The sequence below is a fragment of the Meriones unguiculatus genome, chromosome 4, assembly GCF_030254825.1.
Source record: "Meriones unguiculatus strain TT.TT164.6M chromosome 4, Bangor_MerUng_6.1, whole genome shotgun sequence".
Lineage (NCBI taxonomy): Eukaryota > Metazoa > Chordata > Mammalia > Rodentia > Muridae > Meriones > Meriones unguiculatus.
Window position 1 is genome coordinate 95,921,879 of NC_083352.1, and position 22,840 is coordinate 95,944,718.

General features: G+C 48.2%; 2 protein-coding genes and 1 long non-coding RNA gene across 8 annotated transcripts in view; 2 read left to right on the forward strand and 1 right to left on the reverse strand.

Annotated features, from left to right (window-relative positions):
• Rnf10 (ring finger protein 10) overlaps window positions 1-11,952 on the forward strand; it is a 33,668-nt gene extending 21,716 nt beyond the window's left edge. Inside the window, exons 6-17 of one of the 3 annotated variants that reach the window (XM_021631795.2) lie at window positions 50-186; window positions 1,192-1,352; window positions 1,788-1,913; window positions 2,110-2,383; window positions 2,588-2,721; window positions 4,413-4,530; window positions 4,712-4,813; window positions 5,729-5,884; window positions 7,040-7,140; window positions 10,257-10,314; window positions 10,394-10,552; window positions 11,133-11,952. In XM_021631795.2, coding sequence (XP_021487470.1) covers window positions 50-186; window positions 1,192-1,352; window positions 1,788-1,913; window positions 2,110-2,383; window positions 2,588-2,721; window positions 4,413-4,530; window positions 4,712-4,813; window positions 5,729-5,884; window positions 7,040-7,140; window positions 10,257-10,314; window positions 10,394-10,552; window positions 11,133-11,209 — 1,603 coding nt within the window. In that variant the 3' untranslated portion in view covers window positions 11,210-11,952. The remainder of the gene's footprint in view (window positions 1-49; window positions 187-1,191; window positions 1,353-1,787; window positions 1,914-2,109; window positions 2,384-2,587; window positions 2,722-4,412; window positions 4,531-4,711; window positions 4,814-5,728; window positions 5,885-7,039; window positions 7,141-10,256; window positions 10,315-10,393; window positions 10,553-11,132) is intronic. The other 2 variants (XM_021631796.2, XM_021631797.2) reach the window with 2 other exon arrangements.
• An 825-nt stretch (window positions 11,953-12,777) lies between these two features.
• Pop5 (POP5 homolog, ribonuclease P/MRP subunit) lies at window positions 12,778-15,407 on the reverse strand. The gene is made up of 5 exons (XM_021631761.2): window positions 15,260-15,407; window positions 15,045-15,187; window positions 13,434-13,583; window positions 13,186-13,269; window positions 12,778-13,104 (listed from the first exon to the last, which is right to left on the reverse strand). Exons 1-5 carry the CDS (start codon window positions 15,277-15,279, stop codon window positions 12,992-12,994), a joined length of 510 nt encoding a protein of 169 aa, XP_021487436.1. The 5' UTR covers window positions 15,280-15,407; the 3' UTR covers window positions 12,778-12,991.
• A 39-nt stretch (window positions 15,408-15,446) lies between these two features.
• On the forward strand, window positions 15,447-18,739 carry LOC132653706 (uncharacterized). 4 transcript variants are annotated; one of them, XR_009591511.1, is made up of 5 exons: window positions 15,447-15,582; window positions 16,239-16,330; window positions 17,049-17,996; window positions 18,341-18,415; window positions 18,542-18,739. It is a non-coding gene; the product is annotated as an uncharacterized LOC132653706 (long non-coding RNA). The 4 variants fall into 4 exon arrangements; XR_009591512.1 differs by having other exon boundaries at window positions 17,049-18,415; window positions 18,506-18,739; XR_009591510.1 differs by having other exon boundaries at window positions 18,341-18,739.
• The last annotated feature ends 4,101 nt before the right edge of the window (window positions 18,740-22,840 follow it).

A 22,840-nucleotide genomic window follows, 5' to 3' on the forward strand; every position in this document is an offset into this window, starting at 1 on the left:
GGGCTGCTGCCTCCTCACTCAGCTTCATCTAAATGTCTCTTTGTCACAGTGTTGTTGCCACAGAATCACGCCAGTATGTTGTGGGTGACACCATTACAATGCAGCTGATGAAGAGAGAGAAAGGAGTGTTGGTGGCCTTGCCTAAGTCCAAGTGGATGAATGTAGACCACCCTATTCATCTAGGAGGTGAGCATGAGTAATTTAGAGGGTGCATAACCCTAAGGAATACTGTGTGCGTCTTGGTGGTGTCAGAATTTGTCCCTTGCCTCAGCCTGTTTTAGCCTAGCTGCATAATGAGAACTTGTCTCAAAGCAAGAGCAGTGGCTGTAGCACAGTGGCAGAGTGGCTGCCTAGCACAGACAAGGCTGGAGGCCCAACTCCCAGCACTGGTGACAAAAAAGAAATATAAGAGCTAGCCATGGAGATACACACCTGTAATCCCAGCACTGAGACTCAGGCAAGAGGACCAGAAGTTTAAGATCACCCTTGGTTACATAGCAGGTTGGAGTTAGCCTGAACTTCATGGGACCCTGTCTCAAAAAAACAAAGTATTGGGGAAGGAAATAAGGAAATAAATCATCTATGATCTTTTTTCCTGAAGGTACCCCTAAAATGTTAGGCTGCTTCTGTTTACTCGTGCTAGTCTAAGATTGGGGTTGGATATGCTGATTTGACATCTGTTGTTGTTGGTTGTTTTGTTTTTTTGTTCTCTTTTAATTTGAGACAGGGTTTCTCTATGTAGTCCTGGCTGTCCTGTAACCCGCTTTGTAGGCACAGGCTGGCCTTTTTAACTTACAGAGATCCACCTGTCTGCCTCCCAAGCTCTGGGAATAAAGGTGGTGTGTCACCACTCCCGGCTTCCCTATTTAGTTTTTAAAAACAAGAAAATACAACAGGTGTATGTTATGATGCTTGCCCCTATCACCAGTGCCTCATTCTTAGAAAACCATCTTCCTAACTATTTCCTTATGGTTAAACCTATTAATTGGTTAACATTGAATGATGCAGTGTTCTAATTAGTAAACATTAGACTGTGGTTTCTTTTTCTGGTGCTTAGGCTTTTTGAATTACGTTTCCAGGAAGTTAGACTGTTAGTCCATGTTTTGCCTAGGGCAGAAAAAGTGTGTGTGAGACAGTTGGTGTTGCCATACAGCACCCCTCTGAGCTGTCTGACACACCGCTTTCTTGTAGATGAGCAGCACAGCCAGTACTCCAAGCTGCTGCTGGCCTCTAAGGAGCAAGTGCTGCACCGCATAGTTCTGGAGGAGAGAGTAGCCCTGGAGCAGCAGCTGGCAGAGGAGAAGCACACTCCCGAGTCCTGCTTTATTGAGGCTGCTATTCAGGAGGTCAAGGTAAGTACCTCAGCTCCAGAGAGTGGCTGAAAGGCCATCCAAGTGGTAATAGAAAGGGATGGCTTAGAGAGCTTTCAGACTTTATGGAGCTAAAAGTAATGCTCAGAATTATTATTTAACTCACTGTAATGATGGGCTTTCTATTTGAGCTGTGTTCTTAGTTAATAAGCAAGCAATTTTTTTTTTTTGCTTGACTAGGAAAATACTTAGAGTTTTTGAGGTGTTTTGAGAGACATTGTGGGGAGAGCATTATGGTTTGCCCACCAGGCTTTAGCAACTCTTGTTGAAGATTTTGGAGTAAGTAGATTTAGCCAAGGAAAGAATTCAGTAGCTCCTGTATCCTCTGCAACAGGGATTTTGAAGGTTGGGCCATGAGAACCAGTGTTTGTCCTTCAAAATGAGTGTGTTTCTGGTCTTTGTTTCTGGTGACCTTAGGTTCGGGAAGAGGCTTTGTCAGGAGTGGCTGGAGGCAGAGGGGAGGTCCCTGGTGTTGTAGCAGCTCTGGAACAACTGGTGCTGATGGCTCCTCTGCCAAAGGAGTCTGTTTTCCCACCCAGGAAGGTTAGTGTGCCTCTTAGAACAAAGTGACTCCGCTCTGAGCTCTTGCTGATAATGTAGAAGACATGGTGACTTGTCTGTGCTCCTATGAGGAGATATGTCAGCCTTCCCAGGGGTGGTAAGAACAGGACAACTCAGATGAATATCATTTCATGGGACAGGACAGTACTTTCTGTTGACCTGGGGTTTGTTCCAACAGGGAGTACTAGAGTATCTGTCTGCTTTTGATGAAGAAACTGCACAAGTTTGTTCTCTGGACTCGCCTCGTCCTCTCCCTCTCCCTTTGGTAGAAGAGGAGGAAGCAGTTTCTGAGCCAGAGCCTGAGGGGTTGCCTGAAGCCTGTGAGGAGTCAGAGGTAGCAGATGACAGCCTTGGGGAGGGGACCACTTGTCCTGACTCCGTCGTGGAGGACCCCAGCACTAAGGCCGGCTTCACACAGCTGAGCAGCTCCCCTTGTTACTACTTCTACCAAGGTGAGGCCGCAGGAGGAAGGCTGGGTTGCCTAACAGGTATTTGAAGGGGATGGATGGCCTGGCACTTTGAACAGGGTGGGTGTCTTTGCTAGATCTTGGGGGTCAGCTCACTGCTTTCCAGCAGCAAGTGGGTGGCGTGCCTAGCTGAGGGACGTCAATGCTGAAGGCTGGCAGAGGCCTGTGTGATAGAGCTCTTGTCTTTAGCGGAGGACGGACAGCACATGTTCCTGCACCCTGTCAATGTGCGCTGCCTTGTGCGGGAGTATGGCAGCCTGGAGCAGAGCCCGGAGAAGATCTCAGCAACCGTGGTAGAGATTGCTGGGTACTCCATGTCTGAGGTGAGGCTTTGTGTAGAGCAAAAGGCAACATGTGACCTTTACCTGACTTCTCTGAGGTCCGGCCTCACCACAGTAAGGCTACTAGCCTTTGGGCCCTTACTGTGCTGAGTTGTTGTGGTTCATTTATTTGTTTGTTTTTGAGGCAGGGTCTCTTTTATATAGCCCTGTTCTAACACTTGCTGTGTAGACCAGGCTGACCTCAAATGCAGATTCACCTACCACTGCCTCCAAGTGCTGGGATTAAAGGTGTACACCACTGGCCTTGACTATTCTTTGTTTTTTTTTTTTTTTTTTTTTTTTTTTTTGAGATACTCTCTCATACAACCTAGGCCATATATGTAGCCAAGGATGCCTGAATCCTACTTTCACCTCAAAAGTGCTTGGGTTTGTTTTTATTTTATTTTTAAAGCTTACTGTAGTCCTGGGTAGCAGCCCCACCTAAGGCTGTGTGCATGCTAGGCACAGATACTGTCACTGAGCCATACCTCCACACATGTAGCCTTATTTTTAATCTGTTTTTGTTGGCAGTGGTGCAGTACATTTCTAATTTTTTCATATAAAATGTGTTTTAATTGTAAATTTTTGTAGATATAGTTATTACAAACCTCTGCACATAACTTGGTTCAGATATATACAGACATGATATATACAAGTGTTACTTATACCACAGAAAGGATCAATTTAAGAAACATTTATACTTAGCCCCAGGATTAAGCACAGCTTTTTTCAGGCCTGTAAATAACACACCACTGATCACAAAGGGAGAGGATGCATGCCTCCTGCCTGTGCTGGTGTTCAATGTCAGTTTATACTGCCCTCCTCTTCATGGTCATTTGTTGATGTCTTCTTTTTCATTCCAAACTAAGTTTGTTCTTTTGTCCCGGCCTTTCCTGTCCTTAAATTCATTTTCATTTATTTTATTTTCTGAGACAAGATCTCAGGATGTAGCCCTGGCTCTCCTAGAACTAGCTGTTCGGATTAGGGTGGCTGAGCTCTAGGATCAAAAGTATGCACCAGCACACACTGTGTTTTCTCCTCCTCTTACTGTTTGAAAGAAATGTTCAAAACTTCACAGTCCTTGGTGGCTTTCAGCAAGGTTACAGCTCACTAGGTTTCAGCTAGGCATGAAAAATGTGTTTTTAGTTTGGAAATACCCTTGCCTTATGATCTGGTGATTTACATATGTAAATTTTCACCATTCAGTAAATATGCCTGTTGGTTACAGAATTAAAGACCCTTGGGTGTCATCAACTTTGCATGATAAATACAGAAAAAGAATAGAAGCTTAAGTTGAACAGGTTCTGGTTTCCAGTATTGCAGGCCAGACAGCCTGCAGTGGGGCTGTGCTTCTGCTTTACCTTTCCCCTTTCCTTCCTATAGCATCAGGGCCTCTGTTAGTGCATCCCCGCTCCAGGCTGTACTTTGCTTTTCCCTGTTCTCTGTCTGATTGTGGGCCCTAGACTATTAGAAATAGTGGTCAGCTTTAGCTCATTTTGTTACCAGGCTCAGTGTACTCACTGAATTTGATAGATATTTTCACTGGAGGCTACCCATAGTGTCTGGCTTTTGAAAGAGCACCGATAGTGACCCTGTTCCTTTAGAACAGTGCTGAGTGTATGTGCTGTTGGAATTATGGGTCGGGATCCCTTGCTCTCAAGAGGAGGTGATCATTGGTTCTGTTCCCAATGCAGGATGTTCGACAGCGTCATAGGTATCTCTCTCACTTGCCTCTCACCTGTGAGTTCAGCATTTGTGAACTGGCTCTGCAGCCTCCTGTGGTCTCTAAGGAAACCCTAGAAATGTTCTCAGGTGAGAAAGCCCTGATTTGCTTCTCTTTGCACCAGGAACCCAGTGTGGGAAGGGGTCTTGAGCTGTATCCAGAAACCCTTGATGCATTCATGTAGTCTGGCTGCCCACTGGGTTAGCCACTAACCATCTAGGAAGAGTTCATAGCGATGATCTGTCTTCTTAAAACTTGACTGACTCACAGATGACATTGAGAAAAGGAAGCGACAGCGCCAAAAGAAGGCTCGAGAGGAGCGTCGCCGAGAGCGCAGAATTGAAATGGAGGAGAACAAGAGACAGGGCAGGTGTAAGTTCAAAGCTCTAATGTTTGCTCAGCTTTGCTGTGTGTGCCTATGTGGTACCTTGCCCAGAAGCCAGGCTGCTTGCTTATGTTCTGCCATTTGTTTTCTTAAATTCTTCCTGTGAGTAATGTGGTAAAGGTGATGATGAAATGCACCACGGCGTGGTGGGTGACAGCTCTCTCCCATGGTGGGGAATTAGAGTGTTGCTCGAAGTGCTGGCCCACCTTAGACATGACCCAAGACTGTTGAAAGGCAGCACTCACAGTGTGCTGTGTGTGACTGAGAGCCAGGATATCCACTAGAACACTAGGGCTAGAGCTGGCTCTCCTGACTCAGACTGTACATTTAGAGTTGGAGGATGTTGATTTCCAGGCCATTCTGGGCTTCATAGCACATACCCACCCTGGACTGCATGAGGAGACTGATCTGGTAGGGCAAGTAAACAAGGACTTGAGTGTTGGGAAAGGCCTAGCGCTCTTTGATTTAGTATGGCAAACCTAGTTTGTTAAAGTAGAGCACTGTGTGCTTGGGCTTCTAGAACTTTGTGGCTGACACACACCCTAAACTTTGAGAAAACAGATGTCTCAAGAAGAGTTGTTTGAGAGAACAGCTCACTGTTTAGCCTGGTACTCACTGTGTAGGCCTGAGTGACCCTGAGCTAGGTTGCCTCCTGAGTGCTGAAGTTTATATGTTTGTACCACATCCAGGGGGTCCTGGCTTATATAGCCTAGGGATGACCTTAAGCGTGTCCTTACTGCTTCAGCCTCCTGAATCTGGATTGCACTAGCATGGATTATTGTACGGTAAAGCACTGACATAGATTAATAATTGTTTTCATCTTCCAGGCCCTCGGAGCCCTCTTAGAGAAAATGTGAACAGTTGAGTAAATGGGCCTATCCTTCCTTGCCTTTGCTTTGCAGATCCTGAAGTCCACATTCCCCTAGAGAACCTTCAGCAGTTTCCTGCCTTCAATTCCTACACCTGCTCTTCTGATTCTGCTTTGGGTCCCACCAGCACTGAGGGCCATGGGGCCCTCTCCCTTTCTCCTCTTAGCAGAAGTCCAGGTTCCCATGCAGGTAAATAGTTGGTGTTTAATGAAATCTGCCACTGGCCAGAGCTCTAATTTGATGTAGTTTTAAGTTTTATGTTTATGACTGTTTGCCTGTATGTACATATGTGTACCACATGCATCCCTGGTGCCCCTACACATCAGAAAAGGGTATGCATTCTCCTGGAACTGGAATTATGGGTGGTTGTCAGCCACCAGGTAGATGCTGGGAACCAAACCCAAGTCTTTAACCACTGAGCCAACTCTGCAGGCTCCTGTTGTCTGAATTTACAATGCTGACTAACTTGGCATAATGCAGTGTTTAAGTGAAAACTTCCTAAGGTGCATTAAGTTCTTATTGTTTGGTTACCCCTTCCGTTGCTTGTGCTAACTTAAGACCTTGAAGCTTCTCGGGACCTCAGAGCAACTCACCAAATAGGAAAGTAAAACCCACATTGCTTTTCTGACCCATCTGTTCTGTTCTGTGGGTTTTTTGTTTTTTTGAGACAGGGTTTCAGGGTTTCTCTGTGTAGGCCTGGCTGTCCTGAAACTCCCTTTGTACACCAGGCTGGCCTTGAACTTAACAGAGCTCCACATACCTCTGCCTTCAAAGTGCTGGAATCAAAGGTGTGTACTACCACACCTAGCTGCTAGATAACCTTCTTGTCTTTAATTTTTGAGACAGTCTATTATATAGGCCTGACTGGCTTTGAATTCAATACAGTCATGAGCCATACTAGCTTGAGAGCCAGCCTTTGTGGGAAGTATAACATTTCCTGTGGAAAAGGCTGTCTTGCTGTGAGTGCATCCAGGGTTAACAGTAACTGACAAAAAGCTCTTGTCTGTGTTCACTGGTGTAGGTAATGTTGGCATTCTTGTATAAGAACATGGCAGAATTAACGTTAGAATCAAGGTTTACTTTTTGTTTTATGGGGAAATTATGGCAGTTATCCATACCTAACTCAGTTAATTATCTCCCTCCTTCTCTGAGACAAGGTCTGACTCTGATTTGAAGCTGGTCTGGAACTGACTATATTACCGGAGCTGATATCAAACATCCCCTGTCTTAGCCTCCTGAGTTGTGGGGTCACAGACATGTGCCTGACTTTCATGGTTATTTCTTAAGAAGATGCTCATTCTTTGGAACTTGACTCATGTAATCAGGTCTCTGATTCCCTTTCAGACTTTATGCTGACCCCTCTGTCACCCACTGCCAGTCAGGGCAGTCCCTCCTTCTGCGTTGGGAGTCTGGAAGAAGACTCTCCCTTCCTTTCCTTTGCTCAGGTAAATCCTTTGCTTGTGAAGAGGCTCACAGGAGCTCTGCTACTGTCTGGGAATCTCTTCCAAGGGATTGGTGGCCTCAGCCTAGTACAGCTGGACAGAGTCACCTGCTGGGTGAGAGCATGTTGTCTAGTGGAGCATTAGGCAGCAGGGAGTGGCTGAGGGCAACTTGCTTTGCTCCTGAGGTGCATGATGCCAAGAGACTTTCTCCTGAGCAGAATTCATGGAAGTGGTTGAGAATCCAAGTTTAACTATTTAAGAGCATTACATTTTTACAAAGTGGACAGTATTCTAGGTAAGGGGATACATCAGTAAATTTCAGTTGGGTCTAGGACCTTGGATGTAGGTAGTATTTGTAAATGTAGAATAAATTATTCCTTTACATCTTGAGAGGGAAAAGTCATCCTCGTTACCTTGTAACTAGCCCAAGCCACATTCTTGGTAGTCAGGTAGGGGAGACAAGAAGCAAACATTTGGGTGCACCTGTACTAAATAAATGAGACAGGTGGGTGGCCAGCTTTACAGGCACCCATACAAAAAGCCAGTGCTTAGAAACTTTAAGCTGGGTGTGGTGGTGCACACCTTTGATCCTAACACTCAGGAAGTGGCAGGTTGATCTCTTGAGTTAGAGGCCAGCCTGTTCTACAGAGCAAGTCCAGGACAGCCCAGGCTACACAGAGAAACCCTGTCTAGAAAAAACAAAAACAACAACAAATGCCCTTCAGTAGTGCTTTAGTCTAGAGCAGTGGTTCTCAACCTGTGAGTCGCCTAAGACTACCAGAAAATACAGATATTTACAATTCATAACAGCAGCAAAATTAGTTATGTAGTGGCAATGAAAATAATTTTATGGTTGTGAGTTTTATGAACTGTATTAAAAGGATTGCAGCATTAGGAAGGATGAGAACCACTGCTCTAAATGCTTCTCAGCTCACAATAAGACTACGTCTGATAAACCCCTAAGTGGAAATAAAGTGGAAAGTAAGTAAACAATAAATTTGATCTGAATACCTCATGCTACTGACTACTGTGCCGAAAGTAAAGAAGAAAATGGTTATGAGCACACTTTTAAAAGGAAAACGAAGTTGGGAGACTGCACTTGATAATGGGTTTTTCTCACATGCAGCCAGAAGTTTGTGCTGCAGCATAATGAGGAATTAAGCATTGGTGTGGGGTCAGACCAAACTGATTTTGAATTTGTGTCTTCCTGTTATGGCCTCTTTGGTGCTGGGGTTATTGGTATATGCTTTATGTGCTTGCTTTAGACAGGATCTCACTCAGACAAGCTGTGTAACAAGAGTGACATTGAACTTTGAGCTCCCTGCCTCTGGTCTGATGGTGGGTCAGCTAAGTTGTTGGAGCCTTTTAACTGCCATTGCTTCTTTTCCTTCCCTTTGTAATTTTGAAAAACTAAAAGAAAAGGATCATGGACATTTTACTCAGACTCAGAAATTCTGGGTTTTTTTGTTTTTGTTTTTCTTTTCCTCCTCCCTTCTGCTGTGGTGGTGGGTTTTTTGTTCAGAAGGTCTCGCACAAGAGTGCAGGCTGCCCTGAAACAGTGTAACTCAGGCTGCCCCTCCTGCTTTAGCACCCTGTACTAGGGTCACTAGGATCACAGGCATGAGCCAGGGGCTTTCTCTTCCCTATGTAGAGAGTTGCAGGCATCACGATCACGTTCACTCTGTACCTAGCAGAGGCGTTTAGGACAACAGTATCTTCACAGAACCACCACTCTCACATCCAGTAGATACGGGTGCTACCATGTCTATTCTGAGGCTGTTTTTCTCTCCCTGCTTGTTTTAGTGTCCTTCATCATTCTCAATTCAAGATATGCTCAGAGTCCTTACTATATCTAGTTGTTATGGGTCTTCAGTCTCTTTTGGGTCGTAACAGTTCATGTTCCCCTTGAATGAATGGTTTTTGAAACATCTAGGACAGCTGAATAGTTTTGCCATGTAGCTCAGGTTGGCTTTGAACTCAGGATCCTCGAGCCTCAGCCTCCTGCGTGCTGACATTGCAGATGTGCACTGCCACTCCTTGCCCATAGCTTGAATTTGTCTGGCTGTTTCCTCATGACTAGTTTCAGATCAATACCTGAAATATTTCTTGGAGAATAAATACTGCTAATGCATTTGAATTGTCTTTCAAAACTAAGAGGCCAGCCTTGGGTTTGAATCCCAGCACCATGTCAGGAGTATTCAGACTTAAAATCAGAAGACTCCAAGACTACCACAATGAAAAATGATAAAGGTTGTGTGAGTCCATGCCTGAGACCCCAGCACAAATTCAGACCATCCCAGGACAAAACAAGAAAGAATAGATCCTGCTAGGAGGTGCATGGCCTATTTGGCAGATGAGACTTACAATGGACCACAGAGAGCTGGCATTGACTGTGTGAAATAAAAGACAGTTCCTTGAAGGCAGAGGGACTGTTCAGATTTGCCACATATGCAAGAAATAACTGGTCTATAGTTGTACTAAAAGGTGATAGTTGAGGCGGAGGGGATATTGAAAAGTAAACCAAAAGGTTAAAAACACTGGTGGGCTGTTCCAGAGTAGGGGCTCAGTTCCTGTGGCCTTTTGGAGGAAGGCTGGGTGTGGTAGCAAATACCTTTAATCCCAGCACTCAGGAATCAGAGATGGGCAGATTTGAGGCCAGCCTGGTCTATGTATGAGTTCCAGGACAGCTAAGTGTTATTATTTTTTGTTTGTTTTTTGAGATACAGTCTCTATCCCCCATACTAGCCTGAAACACAGGCAGTCCTGTCTGGTTTTAAATTATGAGTAATCCTCCTGCCTCAGACTCCCAAATACTACAGTTATAGGTGTGAACTACCATAACCAGTTCAGGTTTATTAGGTGCCTCAAGAAAGACAGGAAAGTGTATCAGAAAAAGTATAGGAATACTAATTCAAGACGGAATAAGAACCTCTTGTGCTATCCTTGGTGTTCTTAACCTATTTCCTAAGGAGTAAAGTCCCTTGAGGTACACTGTTGTCTCATTAGGGTATAGAGAAGACAAGACAAACTGTAGAGAGGGGCCACCAGTCTTACAAAGGTAGGTGCGTGGCAAGGACATTTGGTCAGACATTTAATTCTTCCTCTGTCCTGCTTGACAGATGCTGAGGGTCGGGAAAGCAAAAGCAGACGTGTGGCCCAAAACTGCTCCAAAGAAAGGTGAGAGCCGGGCAGAAAAGGGCAAATTTGGACTGGACCCTGTCAATAAAAGCTCTAGAATTTTAACATGTCTTTTTAGATGAGAATAGCTTGGTTCCTCCTGCCCCTGTGGACAGTGATGGAGAGAGTGATAATTCTGACCGTGTTCCTGTGCCCAGTTTCCAAAACTCCTTCAGCCAAGCTATCGAAGCAGCCTTCATGAAACTGGACACACCAGCTACTTCAGACCCCCTTTCTGGTAAGGGCAGGAAACTCCTCACAGAGCTCAGGCTTAGCCACACACTGCCGTTCCTGCCTGTGTTGGTGGCAGGTAGCAGTGGTTGGTTAGTCTCTCGAGTCTCTCTCATCTCTTGTCTCCAGCATTTTAAGTGTCTACACATGCCACACGGGACTTCTTCCCATCCCAGGTTAGTTCTTGAGGTCCAGAAATGGGATCATGAGGAATTCTTATGTGTATGATTATGAGTGTTTTGCCTGCACGTATGTATGTGTACCATGTGCATGCCTAGTGCCTGCGGAGGTAAAAGAGCAGATCAAATCTCGTGGAAGTGAAGTTACATACAGATGGTTGGGAGCCACCATGTGGGTGCTGGGAATCAAACCTGCTCTGTAAGAGCAACAAGTGTTTCTTAACCACTGGGCCACCTCCAACCTGTACACTGCAGAATCACGAGCAGGTCAGGGCAGTTGTAGGCATGAACCTCAGGGCCATGTGCTCATTCACGGCAGGGATATGGGGTGGCAGTGTGATCCCAGAGCCTGCTGTGAGGACGCGGGTGGCAGGGCAAGCTAAGTGCACTCTCGCTGTTTCCCCTCAGAAGACAAGGGAGGGAAGAAAAGGAAGAGGCAGAAGCAGAAGCTCCTGTTCAGCACCTCGGTCGTCCACACCAAGTGACACTACTCGCCCAGGCACCGTCTCCATCTGTTTTCTTTTCTGTGCTTTTGTTTTGCTGCTGTAATTTTTAAGTATTTGAGTTTGAACAGATTGATTAGCTTGGGGCGGGGGGAGGGGGTTTCCACAATGTGAGGGGGAACCAAGAAAATTTTAAATACAGTGTATTTTCCAGCTTCCCGTCTTTACACCAAAATAAAGTATTGACACTCACAAGAGACGCCTTCCTGACAAGCATAGCTCATTTACAGTCTTTTTGACTCAGATGTTCATTTTCCCCCCCAAAGTGAGCTTGAGTAGTCCTCCAGTGTTTTTGGAGCCCAGACGGCACAGCGGTGCTCGGTGAGGCGCCTGTGCTTGGGCTCCCTTCTTACCTGCATAATTCCATCAGTTGTCAAGTTCTCCTTGTCAAATACAGGGGGTTAGGAGTAAGCAGATCGAGGGTATCCAGTTTAAATTGAAGTTGACCACCAACACCTAGGCTTAGGTAACTACTGGGAGCTCAAGGCCAGCCTGGGTGGCTATAGTAGAAAAAAGTCAACAATAACAACAAAAAGGAAGTTTTTCTTCTGCTAATTGGCTGTGCTATGGCTAGATTTCAGCTGGCAGCGAGACCAGGTCATCTACACTTGGCACGTACACGTGAGGAGGGGTTGCACCTGTTGACTCTGTGTAAAGAAGCTTATAACCTTTACCACAGAAAGCTCTGGGTATTTTGTCTGCAAATAAATCTGTGTGGAGTTACATTTGTTTGTGAGCCTCCATGTGTGTGCTAGGAATTGAACACAGGTCCTCTGAAAGATAAAGCAGTGCTCTTAACCTCTGAGCCATCTCTCCAGCTCCTGACTGCAAGCTTCTTTTAAGTGACTGGTTTAATGGAGGCATAGACTGAGTCCATAACCATCACGGGGAGCATGGCAGTTTTAAGTAACAGGTACTAGAGAAGCAGCTGGCAGCTTACATCTGATCGGCAAGCAGGAGGCAGAGATAGCTAATTGGGAATGGTATGGGCTTTTAAAACTGCAAACCCTACCCCACACATACATATGACACACCTCCTCCAACATCTCCCAGTCCTTAAAGCTGAGGACCAAAGTATTCAAATATACTGGAGCCATCTCATTCAAACCAACATACCTCCCAAGTACTAGGATTACATTTGTGTCTCACTGGGGCCAGCTGAAAGCCACATTACTTGTCAAGTCACCCTTATAATTTGCAGTTCTGAACTGAACGTAGGTTAATCAAGTGTAGTTACTAGTTACTCGATATTTCTGCATAAATCCACCCCACCCCCAATGCTTTCTCTGTAATCCTGGCTGTTCTGTAACTCAACCTGGCTGATTTGAGACCAGGCTGGCCTTAAACTCAGAGATCTGCCTGCCTCTGCCTTACCCGGTTAACCGGGTGTGCCATCGCGCCTGGATTTGCATGAGTTTGTATATTAAGGGTCTAGGAATACTTAAAATTCACCTGAACCACACACGGAGCACATTCAAGTCAAGTGCTACAGAGGACAGAGACCTCCTGACTAAGCAACTGTTTAAGTACTGTTTGGGAATTTGGGAATGTTGCTCTGGAAGCCAAGAACATTTATTACACCTATGTAGCCAAGCAGTTACATACAAAATGCCCATTCAGAGCTTTCACAACCATGGACAGAGGGTAAGGCAGCAAGCCCTCTGCGCTGGTCACCTGTGCTCTGGCTGGCTGTCAGCTGGAAAACTATGGAATGCCACTGCCTTCCATAATGCCTTGTTCCCAAAACTGGGCCTGGAAAAAGGATCACTCCATGGCTTCAGCAACCTCTTCACCAGCACTGTCTGAAAGCTCTTCAACGGACTCTTTCTCCAGCAGACAGCTTCTTGAGACAGACTTCTTGATGGCTTCCCGCTCTCCTAAAGGAAGGAAGGATGTCCTGGGCATTGTCTTCCGGACTGAGCCTCAGTTAGTGATTGCACTGGCCTTCTGTTACTTACCTTCATCAGTGCAATTCTGCAACAAGATCAACAGCTGTCTCCGGTTGTACTGAATCAGGAACTTCTGACAGGTTCTAATTGTACCTGGCACATGAAAGAGCTTTTGTGGACAACAGCTTGTGAAACAGTGTCTTTTGGGGTTTGGGAGGAACACCCTGTTCTCAGTGGATAGCACAGTGACCCGCCCACCTACCAAACCTGTTACTTCATGAAAACCACCACCATAGACCAGCTACCACCATTCATACCTCCCACATGTAATGTGTTGAAAAAACATGGGTAACGGTGTCCTTTGTTCTCCAAGTATGTGATGAAAGGAAGAGCTGACCACATAAGCTGGTAGAAATCCTTCCGGCATCGAAGTAGCACTACCCCCGTGTAGGCATTGAGGTACCGAACTACGGTAGGAAGGGAAAATTGGAAAACTTCCCATCACATTTTTTTTTTTCCGAGTTTTTTGGTGGTGTCCTAAACTCAGTCCATAGACCAGGCTGGCCTCAAACTCAAGAGATCCGCCCTCCTCTACCTCCCATGCGCACCACCATGGCCTGTCAGGCATTCACAGAAAATGTTAAAAACCGGGAAAAACCCTACCCTAGACAAATGTCACCTGGGAGGGTGCATTACAGTACAGATTTTGTTTTGCCTGCACTGGTGTGCCTGGTGTTAGGGGAGGCCACAAAAGGGTGTCATCCTCTGGGACTGGAGTTACAGACTCGGGAGCTGCCATTTGGTCCTGAGAATGGAATCCTGATCCTCTGAAAAATAGGCAAGTGCTCTTAGCCCTCTCGAGACAGTAGGTCACCCTCGCTGGATTGGAAACCACCTCTGCCTCCTGAGTGCTAGGATTAGCGCATGGGCCACTGTGCCCAGCTTGAAAGAAATGTTCGGGTAAACCTTCCGATGTCAAGTAGCCGCTGTCCATGCAGGTCAGGAGAACAAGTGTCATAACAACTGGGATATGTAGGTCCCTCTTAATGTACTTTCACCCAAAGCAAGAAAGCTTTGTTTGTTTAATTTCTGTAGAATTCAAGTTGGAGCTTACAGTAAAAGCTAAAAAGTGGCATTTGGAGAAAAGGCTTTCATCCCGGGTTTCCATACGAGAATTCCTCTGCACTTTGCTTGTGCAGCCCTCGGAGGCGCTTTAAACTTTAAGGGATAACCAGCAGGGCACAGTGATGCACACCTGCGCCTGTAATCCCAGCACTCCGGGAGGCAGAGGCAGGCAGAGCTCTGGGTTCAGGAAAGCCAAGGCTACACAGAAAAACCCTGTGTCGAAAACAAAAACAGAAAAGGGGAAAAAAAAACAAACCCTAAGAGACAGATTTGACATTTTAAAACGTGCAAGGGTTAAGAGGTTAGGAGCACTGGCTGCTCTTCCAGAGGTCCCGAGTTCAATTCCCAGTAACCATATGATGGCTCACAAACCATCTATAATGAGATTTCATGCCCTCTTCTGGTGTGCAGACATGCATGCAGGCAGAATACTGTAAACGTAATAAATCTTAAAAACCAAAACCAAAAAATACCGTGCTCATGTGACCTGTCAAATCGTAGCTCTTATGAGGAATTCTATGGGGCTACTTTCACTTAGCCTAGTACATTCACACCCCACCAATACGGACAGTAAACAGAATCCTTCCGACACACACACCCGGGGCTAGGTATTGAACTTTCTGCCTTTGTGATGCTGGCCCAGCGCTTGCGCGATCGCCAGTTTGCTCGGTTTTGGACTCGCGCACTCCGTGGCTCAGGGGCTCCAGGCTTTTCCAGAGCTCTCCAATAGCGTGCAAGACGCGGCACTCAGGCCGGGTCTCTCCTGCAAACCGCCCCCACGCCCGTCCGCGGCGCCCTGGTACCTGCAAAGCCCACGGAGCAGGCGGCGGCGCCAAAGGCCCCGTGCACCCGGGCGACAGTGTCACGGACGAGCCCGCTCAGCACGCGGTCGTCCAGGTTCAGGCGACAGCGCGCGTCCTCGGACACCAGCTCGCACAGCAGGTACCTGCGGCGGACGGCAGCGGTGAGAGCGGGCCCCGCACGCCCCGAGCGAGCCCGCGGGGACGCCGCCGCTTACCTGTGCTTGAACCGCACCATGGCGTCCACGCCGGATGCCGGGGGGAGGCGGGACTGGGTCCGACAGGCCGAGAGGCCTGTCAATCTCCACGCCCCGCCTCCCGCTGGGAGCGCACGAGCGCCTGCGTCCGCATCCTGCTGCTGCTGCCGCTGCTGGGGATTCGCGCTGTAGAACGGGATGCCGGACGCTTGCATTCCCCACGTGAATTTTTGAGGCCAGCCCTGCGCTTAAAGCCCGAGTGTGTCGCGGGGAGTGTAAGCAGAGGTTTTGCCATACAGCCAAACGCGATAATTCTCTTGCGAGATTTCCACAGTTTTGTGGCGGTAAGTTTGCAAAAACAATACGGTACTCTCCGTCCCTCCTTTCCTTCCTTGACTCTTTTTTTCACAAACTAACCCCAGACTGACTGTGTAGCAAGAATGACCCCGAATTTCTGATCCCCTTGCCTTTTCCTACCAAACACCGGAATTACCAACGTATGTCACCCTTTATTTTCTGTTAAAAATAGATTGTTATTTAACGCGTTTTTCTAACCCATTCACTTGAGTATCTTTGATGTTTGGTTTGTTGTTGTTACTATTATTGTTGTTGTTTGATTTTTAGAGACAGGTTTTCTCTATGTAGCCTTGCCTATCCTGGAACTTGCTCTGTAGACCAGGCTGGCCTCGAACTCAGAGATCCGCCTGCCTCTGGCTCCTGAGTGCTGGGGTTAAAGGCATGTGCCACCATGCCCATCTATTTTTTTATTTTTTTAAACCTTTTTCAAAGATGTATTTATTATACAGTATTCTGCCTGCATATGGGCCTGCATGCCAGAAGAAGCCACCAGAATTCCTTGCAGATGGTTGTGAGCCACCATGTGGTTGCTGGGAATTGAACTCGGGACCTTTGAAAGAAGGTGTCAATGCTCTTAACCTCTGAGCCATCTCTCCAGGCCCTGCTTTAAAAAACAAAACAAAACACTGGGGTCTTACTCTAGGTCTTACTCGAGGCTTAGAGCCAGAAGCCTCCCAAGGGCTGGGACTACAGGGGCGCACCACCAGGCTAGGTTCACTTCACTTATCTTATCTGGTAAGTACCTTTTTGTGGTTGTTGTTGTGTTGTTTTTTTGAGAGGAGTTTCTCTGTGTGGCCCTGGCTGGCCTTCCTGGAACTCACTCTGTAGACCAGGCTAGCCTTGAGCCCAGAGATCCGCCTGCCTCTGCCTCCCAAGCGCTGGGATTAAAGACCTGGGCAGCCACCACCAGCCTAGTGAGGTAGATCTGTGGGAGCACTGCCCTATTAAGGTGGAGGTAAGCTTCAGTAAGCTATACCCTCCCGGGCCCTTGGCAACGTCCTCGGGGAGAAGGAGCCATCATCCCCGTTTCTGTAGTGGAAGGTTCTGCAGCGTGCCTGCTCCGTGCAACGTGGCGCTATGTCTGCTACTGCTTGGCTGTATTTTCATGCCCCTCCTCCTCGTCTGCTCAGCATTACACTGTTTAAATGCATGGACCTGGACCACACATGCACTGTGTGCAGGTCTTCTTGTTATCCTGGCTTTCTTGGTGCCTGGCCTTGTGGCAGGGTCATTTGTTAAAATTAGATTTATTTATTTGTTGTATGAATATGTAAAGCTGTGCGCTTGCCACAGCTGGAAGGTGGAGATCAGAGGACAGCTTTTGGGAACCTTTGTTATTTGTACGGCTGTCGTGGCCTCGCTGGCCAGGTGTGCTGACAAAAAGCAAGACATCTTTCGCAGCTGACTATTTGCAAGATCCGGAATAAGTTCTCAATCTTCCCATCGCCCACAGGTTTGGGGGACTAAAGATCTCTCCTCGCGATGAGCCAGAACCATCGTCGCCAGCGTCCTCCTTGGCCGGTAGGAGGCGCTAGAGGCCCGCCGTGTGCCGGAGCTCAGGCTTCTGCCTCCCTACCAATAGCGTCAGTCTCTTGGTCCTAACCCTGCGCCCATTTAATAGACGCGGTTCCGGCCCAGGCCGGAGTCAGGTACCCATTACGGAACAGACCCAGAATTCAACCTTAAAAGCATTCATCTCCAAAATCCCTGCCCCGGTCCGCTCCTGTGCTCACTGCACACTTGGTGCAGCAAAACCTCAGGCGTGGGTTCGGATCCCCCTTCCTATGCTGCTGGCCTGGTGCTGTCAGGGAGGACAGCGCGCCCTAGAGCTCAGCTTCCCTGTGCAGTCCCGATTATTAGGATGGAGGTGTAAGTGGGCTCCCACTGGCACGGGCCGGCACCACGAGTGCCTAGTAAACTAGTAAACGGTGACAGGGAAGAGACACCCCGATCCGGGCCAGCCGGGCGGGGTGCAGGCCGGACGCCCCCGGTGGGCCGGCGGCGGCGGCGCAGCCTCTCCCGGCGGTAATCAGCCCCCGCCCTCGGCTCCGCCAGCCGCTAATTACACGTCTCCTAATGAGGCCGGCGGCTGTTTGCAAGCACGCGGGTCCCCGCCCCGCGGGGGCGGCCGTGGTGGGCCAGCGGCAGGCGGAGGAGGGGACTGAGGCTTAGAGGGACGGACGCACGCAGGCATGACTCACGCGGGGAGACAGCCTGATCCCCGCTGAGCCCGGACCTGTGCGCTGAGCCCATTCATCACCCTTCCGCGCTAACTCTTCTTACTGCGGTCAGATGGGCGTGCCTGGATCGGATCGGATCAGGCCGACTGGGGCCCGGGCTCCCTCCCCTTTGGGTCTGCCCCTCCTCACTCCCAAGCTTTGGCTCAACCACAGACCCAAAGGTTAGTTCCAGCAACACCTTATAAAAACCTATTTTAAAACAACTCATGTAACTCGTTATCAGACTGGAAGTTTGGACGATTCCCTAGGAAAAGGTTGGGGTAGTTGCTAATAAAACGCTCAGCTTAGGGGTTCAGGTGAGATGTAAAGTGGGGGAGGAGCTTGCTGTGAGGGCTGAAGATAGGAGTTGGATCTCCGAGACGGACCATGTTGTCCTCTAACCTCCACGTGTGTACACGTACCTACCTCTCCCTAAATAAATTTAGATGGGGGCGGCAAGAGGCAGCTTGCAAAGGTCTGAGTGCCTTCCCCAAGCCGTTGCTCACCCTTTTCTTCTTTGAGACAGGGTCTCAGTATGTGTCCCTGGCTGGCCCTGACCGTACCCTGTAGATCATGGTAGCCGCCTCTGCGGGTGTTAAAGGTATGAAGTCCTTCGCCCAGCTTTAGGGTGCTTTTACTCTGAGATGCTGGAGATGTATTGTGGGGCTGAGCAAGTGCTCTTGTTGCCAAGGTACAGCCCCAACCTCGGGGCTTTCTCGTTGCCAAGGTACAGCCCCAACCTCGGGGCTTTCTCGGGAGTCCCTTTCAGAGTCTAGATGGCGCCACGGAGGATGCTGGCAGGAGACCTGAACCTGATTGGCAGTTTCTGCAGCAGCCACTGCCCTCTGCCTCGAAGCCTGTCAACCCATTTCCTGTTTCTTTCGTTTGTTTTTGTTTTTTAAGGAATAAAAAAAAAACACCTGGTTTGGAGACAATTTAGATAAAATTGAAACTTCCATTTGCCGGGCCGGGGCTAGGAGAACCGCTGTGTGTAAGAGGTGGGAACAGGTTTCCTCCCAGAACCTCAGCCGGAGTGCTCCTCAGCCAGAGTGCTCCGCATCCTGTTGCCTAGTTCTCACTGCCCTGTGGACATCTTTTCCAGCCACTGGCTTTGGGGACGCGTCCCAAGTGCAGTGCCCTTCGGTTTAGCGCCGTCTCCACCAGGACTTTCTACCACAGAGAGAGCTTTGTTTTGTTTTTTTTTTTTTTTTTTTTTTTTTTGGTATTTGAGTGCTTTGCTGTCGTGTGTGTCTGTGCACAGTATTTTGGGGAAGCCAGAAGAGGGCGTGGGTTCCCATGGAACTGGAGTTACAGATGGTTCCAGCCACCATGTGGGTGCTGGGGACAGAACCCAGGGCCTCAGGAAGACCAGCTAGTACTCTAAACCGCTGAGCCACCTCTCCAACACCCACGCAGTGCTTGTGACACTCCTTTCTCAAAGGACAAAGTGAACGAGGATGGCGCGCTTGAGGAGTGTGTGTGTGTGTATGTACAACCGTGAGCTAGGGATGTTCTAAATAGTTTACACAGTTGATTCATTTAACCACCAGAGGCACCTTATAAGGTGTGTACTTGATGTTATTAATCCTGTTTTACAAACAAGGAGACTGAAGCTCAGGGAAAATAGTACCTTGCCCAGCTGCGCATAGGTAAAGGCTCAGGGGCAGCATTTGAACCAGACGTCTGGCGGAGGTTTGTTGTTGTTTTGGTTTGGTTTTTGTTTTGTTATTTTATTTTTATCTATATCCATCTAGCTAGCTAGCTAGCTAGCTATCATTTATTGGCTTTTTAAGACAGGGTTTCTCTGTGTAGCCTTGGCTGTCCTGGACTCACTTTGTAGAGCAGGCTGGCCTCAAACTCACAGAGATCCACCTACTCTGCCTCCCTGAGGTGTATACTATCACACCCTGCTTGCTTGTTTGCTTTCTTCCTTCCTTCCTTCCTTCCTTTCTTTCTTTCTTTCTTTCTTTCTTTCTTTCTTTCTTTCTTTCTTTCTTTCTTTCTTTCTTTCTTTTTTTTTAAATGGAACAGTTGGGACAAGGTCCTGGATGGCCCAGAACTCGAGGACAGGCTGGGCCTCAACCTCAAGGAGACCTGCCTGCTTCCCCTTCCCCAGTCATGGGATTAAAGGCCTGTACCCACTCAAGTTCCAAATAGTGTATTTAACTACACTCCACATAGCTTCCCTGCCTTAATTTGCATGGGAAATTTCCAGAAGGTGACACAAGAAAGCTGTTGATGGTGGCTGCCTCTGGGGAGAGAAATTAGAGGTGTTAAGTAGGAAGAGAGATTCACTTTTTATCCTGTGACTTTTTTTCTAAGACAGTCTCTGATAGCCCAGGCTGTCCTTGAATTTGCCATGTAGCGAGGATGGCGTCAAACCTTGATCCTCCTGGCTTCACCCCAGTGGAGGGATCACAGGCGTGTGACACCACACTTTGTCTTATGAGGTGCTGGGCATTGAACCCAGACTTCCTGCTCACTTCTGTGGTGAACTCTGTCACACCCACCCCCAGGTCCACCACCCCCAGATCCCCCTTAGTCTGAGAGGGTCTCACAGGGGGTAGCTCAGGCTGACCTACAACTTTTATTTTAATATACTGACTCACCACATAGCCCTGCCTGGTCTAGGACCCCTCAAACTTGGGGTGATCCATCCACTTTGACCTATCATTACAGATAGGACCTGTTGTGCTTTGCTCCTATTTGGCCTTCTGTACCATTTTATCTTGATGTGGGGTGTATGTTAGAATCCTAACCTTACCATAATGCAAGGGGAGGGGGCGCTTTAAAGGAAACAATTAGGTTAGGAGGCTGGAATCCTCATGAATGGAAGCTGTGCCTATGAGAGGGACCCCAGAAAGTCCTCTCACCTTTTCTGCCATGCAGGGGATACCCCAAGAACACAGCTGTGGATAAGCCAAGAAGTGGGCCCTAGTCAGATACCAAGTGTGGACTTTGCCAGAATTATGGACAAAAGAAAAAAAAAAAAGCTCATTGTTGAAACCACACGGTGCTGAATAGAGGATCTGCACACAGTGTGTATAGGTAGTTTCATAATTTAAAGAAGTTACTGGACCCAGTCCTGCAAAGTATATTATTACTTAGGTTCACCTCAGCTGAGGAAATAGAGCGGAGCCGGAGCCCGCTGAGCTGATCTAGCAGTTAGCAAAGGGAATGCTGGGATTGTAGATGAGCGGAGCCACAGCATGGTGCTGCTGGTCCTTTCACTCCCCCGAGTCTTGGTTCTTCCGAGAAGTTCCTTGGTACGAACCTGTCCTCTCCGGTTATCCCAGCGTGATGGCCGTGTTCAGGGATGGTCCGTCACCTCGGCTGGAACAAGTGGCAGAGTCCCAGAAGCCCAGGGTGACCGGCATCCAGGGCAAGCCTGTGACGGACAGCATCCAGGGCAAGCCTGTGACGGACAGCCTCCAGGGCAAGCCTGTGACGGACAGCCTCCAGGGCAAGCCTGTGACGGACAGCCTCCAGGGCAAGCCTGTGACGGACAGCATCCAGGGCAAGCCTGTGACGGACAGCATCCAGGGCAAGCCTGTGACGGACAGCCTCCAGGGCAAGCCTGTGACGGACAGCATCCAGGGCAAGCCTGTGACGGACAGCCTCCCAGTTCGGGATGTTCCCAGCACCTTCCCACCGCTCACGCTTGGAGGGAGAAGGGTCTCAAAATAGCTGTTGCTTCCCCAGCCCGGCGCTAGGCCAGAGACAGGAATAGATGTCTGGGGGTGGCTGTCTCAGCCTCCCTCAGGGCCTTTGGGGGCTGGGAATAGGCAGAGGCTAGACCCCCCCACAACCTGCCCAGCGTGGTATTGGGGGGGGGATAGTTCAGTAGTTTACATGTGGCAATCTGTTCAGACGTCAGAAGTGTCCCTCTCTCTGCTCACTCCCTAACACCAGCCAGTGGCCTGAAGAGCCCTTTACCACTGCCTCCTGCAGCAGGTGGAGTGACTACGAGAGTCACATGATTGAGGTCACAGGGTCAGGCAGAGAGCTGAATAACAGATGAGGTAGACTTAGTCTCCAGTTGGCCTCACATCCTGCATCATGCATGCCCTTGGGACCCTGTTTCCTGGCCTATAAGCTGGATATGGTGACAGATGCCTATAAACCCGGGAGGCTGGGGCAGAAGGATTGTGGAGGTGAAGGCTAGCCTGGGCTGCATATGGAAATCCCATCCCCTCCATACCAAATGATAATGAAAATGCTGAGCATGATAAACACCCACCTCCTATAGTGATTATGATAGTCAAAGGAGCTGACACCTCAATGTCATTACAATGTCTGTTTTCTTACATCTTTTTAAATGTAAAATTTAATTATTCTATGTATGTGAGTGCTCTGTTAGCATGAAGAGCTGCACACCAGAAGAGGGCATCCTGTACAGTTTTAGACAGTTGTGAGCTGCCATGCGGGTGCTGGGGCTTGACCTCTGGAAGAGCAGCCAGTATACTTAACCTCTGTGCCGTCTCTCCAACCCCTGTTTTCGGTGTTTAGGCATTGGATGAGCACACAGTGCTACACCTAGGTTAGTGCAGCCCATATCGAGCCAGCTGACACGCTAGGTGTGTCTTGAGACAGGGTAGCCCAGGCTGGCCCAGAACTAATGAAGATCCACCTTCCTCTAACTCCCCTTCCTGAGCGCTGGGATTAAAAGCGTGTGCCACTCTGCCCAGATCACAGGAAAGTTTTTTAAAGCCAGCCCTGGTGACATGCTACTGCAGAATAGGTCGTCCTAAAACCCGTGACTTAGAACGTCAGCTTCACAGCTGGGCACCGTGGTGCATGCCTATGATCCTTGCACTCAGGGAGGCAGAGGCAGGTGACTCTCTTAGGAGTTTGAAGCCAGCCCGCTCTACAAAGCGAATACAGAAGACAGACGAGGCTACACAGAGAAACCTGTCTTGAAAAACCAAAATAATAATAATAATAATAAAAATAAAATAAAACAGTAACTTCTGCTTCTCATTCATGGAGAGCAGGTCTGCACTGATGTCTTAGCGGGGCGCTAGGC

Bases quoted from the DNA above. Each gene is read 5' to 3' on its own strand.
- Pop5 (XM_021631761.2), bottom strand. From the start codon at position 15,279: ATGGTGCGGTTCAAGCACAG. The intron at 13,584-15,044 runs GTACCAGGGCGC...TTCCTACCGTAG, and splicing joins CTGCTCCGTGGGCTTTGCAG to TTCGGTACCTCAATGCCTAC. The intron at 13,270-13,433 runs GTATGAATGGTG...TTCATGTGCCAG, and splicing joins CAACACATTACATGTGGGAG to GTACAATTAGAACCTGTCAG.